This window comes from Coffea arabica, chromosome 5e, assembly GCF_036785885.1.
Source record: "Coffea arabica cultivar ET-39 chromosome 5e, Coffea Arabica ET-39 HiFi, whole genome shotgun sequence".
NCBI lineage: Eukaryota > Viridiplantae > Streptophyta > Magnoliopsida > Gentianales > Rubiaceae > Coffea > Coffea arabica.
The window spans coordinates 47,425,192-47,430,351 of record NC_092318.1 but is presented as its reverse complement, the minus strand read 5'-3'; the positions used below and the strand labels follow the sequence as shown (position 1 = coordinate 47,430,351).

Below are 5,160 nucleotides of genomic sequence, written 5' to 3'. Positions count from 1 at the left end.
AGTTGAGCTTGTTTTTAATTGAGGTGATGATATGACATACATAAAATAAAAGTTTGATTAGTACTGAAAACTGTAGGCAGTAGGTGCTATTTAGAAAGTTATGGCAATTTTTGAAATTTTTGTAATACACAAACACACACACATATAAACACACGCATATACATATATACATTTATACATATATACTTACTGTAACAGTGTGATATATAGGAGATAAGAAAGTGATTATATATCAAGTGAATATTTTAAAAACTATCCAAAGCAAAATCTTGATAAGCTACAAGGATACTCAAACCAACAATGTTCGTAAACTTCAACGAAGATAGTAGCAAGAAAGATAATCAACATTCAGCTTGAGACCATGGTTACGACGGATTGAATTTGCATCCATCATGCTAGACAAGATTGACATTTACACTAAACTACATTTTTTTCATCTGCTTGGAAACAATTTAATTTCGTTCAAAACAATTAAATCTCTTACCTTATTTACAAACCAATACTTTTTCTCAAAAGAAATCATACACAAAACTCTCAAAATTTCATTACTACCATCGCTTCTCATAATTTAGAGTACAACATAAGAGATCTAGCTTGCAAAATTGACCATAAAATTATGACTACAAGACTTTAATCATGGTTGCAGGGTGCAAGATTTTCAAATTATCCGAAAAGTCAAAGGTAAGCATGGAGGCCTTGGGCCTTGATGGCCTGATTTCCATATGCAGTTCAGGCAAGATTAATGTTGGTTGCTTTTCAGGTTTGCCAAGCCACTTAGCTTGCATGTATTTATGCTTCCTCCATGGTGCCATATGCATTTTATTCTCCTTCATGCACTTCTTTGATGCAGAACACAGTATTTTGGTCAGAGTTTTGAGTCTTTCAGTCTTTCCAACGTATACATCGGGCAATCGTTCAAGTAGCCGGTTATATTCCTCACAACCTCTTGCCATCATGAATTCTGACTTGAAATTCAACTCAATGATCACCTTCAATTCACTTCTTTTAGGTCCTGTATCTTGAACTACTTCCATGTAGGTATGCTCCCCTAAAAGATTAGCAAAGATTGAATTAGTTAGGAGATCTGTAAGATGGGGCTTTATGTCTTCAAATGGGAAGTCAAGAAAAACACAAATAAAAAACCCATCAAATGTTGTTACGTGCTTTATTATCCACTATAAAGAGTGAAACATACAATTTTGTTCTGAAACTTCTGCTAATTGTATCGCTATAGAACCATTACACATAACTACATAAGTAAGGTCCACTAATTAAGATGTGCAAATTCGTGAAGTTTTAATGTATGGTATGAATTAATTTTTTAGACAATAATAACGTATACACTATTAAATACAAATTTTATGTACATGCCATGCATCTAATCATAATCATATATGCATATATATAAGATTAACTTATATAGCAATACACATTTTCTCTTGTAACACATATTATAAAACTACCTTTTATCCAATAATCAAAGTACAAAAATTTTTTTTCTTATTTCCAAAAGTGTGACATGGTGGCCGCAAGAAATGAAACACCCGGGACCACATTTCTAGCTCTAAAGTAAAAAAATTTGGTCCTAACAAATGAAATTTAGTAAGCAAAAAGCTACTCATAAGAGTTTATTTTGTTTCAATCACACAAGGCCGATTCAATTAACTAATAATAAATTTAACTCCACTTACCGGCTGGAATCCCCTGTGAGCTTTTCCACTTGGACTTGCAAATGGTGCAACTAAATCCACCTTTCTGAAGCCGATCACAGACTCCTTTTCGCATACATTTCCGGCAGCCATCAACAGCCCTTTTCTGGCAGACACAATTAACACCAGTGGCATTTAACTCCATTATAGCTTCCTTTGTTGCCTTCCTGATTTTTAATTCAAAAGACGTGGTCCGACGTAAAGTTGACTGCATCAAAAAACAACCAAGAATATGAATGTAAAATTTCAATTCATATTAAACAAAGGAAAACAGAATCAAGAAAAAGCAGCCACACACACACACACACACAGATATATATATATAAGCTAAATTACCAGCAAAAGCTCCTCTTGTGAGTCCCAAAAAGCTTTAGCCACCTCAGCCTTAGAACTATTTTCTGCGGTGTCGACAGCTGCTGCCTCGTCGTCCTCCTCCTCAACCTCATGATAAACGCCTTCTTTACCATCAAAGCCAGTGCTAGAAGAACCACATGATGAACTACCAGATGAAAACTCCTCAACTTCATCAAAGAAGTGAAAAATCATTTCCCCGGCATCTCGGGGTTCATAAAGATTGGTATCACCATTTTTTGCTGCTATTTGCCCTAACATTTCTTTGGAAACCACTTGAATTTTGTTAATGGCGGCCATGATAATGATTTCTTGAGATGCTAAGAGATGAAACTGCTTTTGCTACTTGAAATTTAGCAAGAAAGAAATGCACGTGAAAAATGGTCCTAGAGGCTAAGGTATTTATAAAGAGGGGCATATTCGGGCCCGAAGACGACTCGCTAGTGACTAACATACGGGCCGCCGCGCCCATGATTATCTATATTTTCTTTGAAGGCATGCCGCTACACCAGACTCGGAATGATTGATGTAAAACGAATGTGGATATTCTATAGCATGCTAGTGAATATAGGATGTGCCCTTTTTTATGCCAAGCAAATATGAAATTATAGTATAGTTAGACTTATTCGAATTTATTGCGGTATATTATGTACTCTATAACTATGTTCTGTAGGATACAAGTAATATTCCAGTGGAATATTCAGTCATTCATTACAGAAATGGTACTATATTGGGTTTTTTTCTTTTTAGGAAATAGCATTATAGTAGTTAACTGTTAACTCATCACAAATAGTTTGCTACCAATAACTATTTTTGTGTTCTATTGTTTGTGCTGTATGATTGAATTGGGAAAAAAATGTAATATTCAGATGATTGGAGAGAAAGAGCCCAATGATAAGCCTTTTTGGGTATGTGCTTAAAGCTGAAAATCTCTTGTGTCTTTTTTATTTATTTATTATTTGTAGAGTTTATTCCTTCTGATCTCGTGTTGGATCAAGAGTATATGCGCCAATAGTCTTATTAAACAGTAGCAATACAATAAAAGAATACCTTAGAACTTCTCTTGCTCGATTGAAATGGTTAAAGGAGAAGTCATAATAGATTCTGTAAATATGCGAATCAAATAAACCAGAGACTCGGTCAAAGAGATAATAATTTGTAAAGAAGTCCCCCACCCCATCTGGATTAGTATATCCATTACATCGACTAGCAATACAAAATAGATTTTACTATTGCAGACCTTGGGTTTTTTGCTATTTTTAAATCAATTAAACGTACATAATGTTCCTGTTACTAGCTCATATCCTTGAGATAATGCTGTTTTGGGTCCACTAGAAGAATTAATTTGCAATTGGTTGAGACTTGGAGAGAAATGTTATAAGTATTTTGTTGTGATCCCTCTTGTTTTTCTGGAGTAACTTTCTACATTAGGCCGATTGGTAGTCTATAGACAATCCATTAATATAGCTTCAACTTCTTGATTTTTACTTTTTTTATAGGTAATTGCAGAACCCTTTTTTTTTTTTTAAAGATGAAATGCTTAAGTATTTTCACATGTAGGTTTAGAGTCAATCTTCATCGGCCAAGAGGGTGGGGTAGGATCTATGCTTACCCTTTAGTACTAGCTAAAGTCATCAGATGTTAGAATGGGACATTCCAATAGCTTATGCGAATATTAGGTGGGAAAGCAGTCTAGGCCATTCGGCATCTGAATATTCCAAAACCAATCCTTACTCTTAGTCTCTTCAATTGAAGATGAACCTTCCTATCCTGCGGCTTTAAGTTCATAACTAAGGTACATTTTTTTTTTGGAGCTACTTTGAGTGCATCAAAGTCACTGAGCAATTAGAGGCCTGGATTCAAGCTTTCTTACTTTCTCCCTATTTTTTAAATTCCACGCCTCTCCTAGAGGCAAAAAAATGTTATTGAGTGGCCTTTTTTCTTTTTTTTTTTAAAAAAAATTTTGAGGCCGTTGGTAATTTCGGCTTATAATCCCTTTTGAATATTTTACCTTTAATTAGTTTGCGTAGCTAAAAACGCAACAACCATCACTAGATATGATCTTACCATGGACTTGCATGCAAAGTCTTCCCAATAATCATATGCAACATTTGTAACTTAATCAACTGTATAGCGCCTTACGAAGATCAGCTTGCAAAAAAAGAAAGAAAGAAAGAAATAAAACCAAACAGTTTGTGAAAAGAAATTCTTTGTTTTCGGTTCTATTGCCATACCTTTTCTGATTTATCTGCTAGATGTTGAGCATAATACCAAATTTTTGAGAAATGGAAGAGCTGGAGTGGGAAATTTACGAGGAACTTTAATCTCATGATGGATGTATACTTATAATGTGGAAAGATAATTAATTTGAGCACTTTAATGCTACTACTACATAAATAATCTACAAAGCGGCTTTTTTTGTTCTGTATCCTGATATGCATGTGCTTTTGCAATTGATTTGAAATCATTTGGGGACTTTAACTGGTAAGGCATGGGGTTGTAGTGCTTTTCCTACTAAATCCAAGGGGATCCAATATCAATGGGCAATAATTTTTGGGACCTAAACTCAATAAACACATCTTTTAAGGCCTAAAACTAACTTACTAGTTAAAACATTCACACTGATGATGCTAAAAAAAAAATATTCACACTGAAGAAAGCAAAAATATTTGTCAAAATCCAATCATTGAAGCTTCTAGCTGGTCATTCACTAAGTAGAGAAGAGAAGAGGGGTTTTGTGTGTGGGGGGGGGGGGGGGGAATAATCAATCAGAAAGAAAACACAAGGGCCCAAAAAATTGCAGAAAAAACAAAATATGGATTGGATCCAATCGATGATAAAGAAAGGCTTTATTTTATATTAAGCTACTTGAAGTTCCTTATCTCACCAGTTGGCATGCAAAAGCGACATCCAAAAGCAGCAAAAATATAGAATAAGCTGAAATGGATCTATAAGTTGCACATTCATGAACTGCAAGTTGAGCCTGTTTTCAATTAAGGTGACGATAACATACTTATATACCATGTCGTCTTCTTTAAAGAAGACATCCGCTGGACTTCTTCTTTAACGGGTCATTTCAAAAATGTTTCTGTCTCTAAAC

At 34.6% G+C, this 5,160-nt stretch overlaps 1 protein-coding gene across 1 annotated transcript; it reads right to left on the bottom strand.

The window, feature by feature from the left end:
* Window positions 1–522: 522 nt before the first annotated feature.
* LOC113687572 (uncharacterized) lies at window positions 523–2,625 on the bottom strand. Its single transcript, XM_027205155.2, has 3 exons — window positions 2,046–2,625; window positions 1,692–1,917; window positions 523–1,048 (listed from the first exon to the last, which is right to left on the bottom strand). The coding sequence occupies exons 1-3, from the start codon at window positions 2,358–2,360 to the stop codon at window positions 621–623; spliced, it is 969 nt and encodes a 322-aa protein (XP_027060956.1). The 5' UTR covers window positions 2,361–2,625; the 3' UTR covers window positions 523–620.
* Window positions 2,626–5,160: the final 2,535 nt, after the last annotated feature.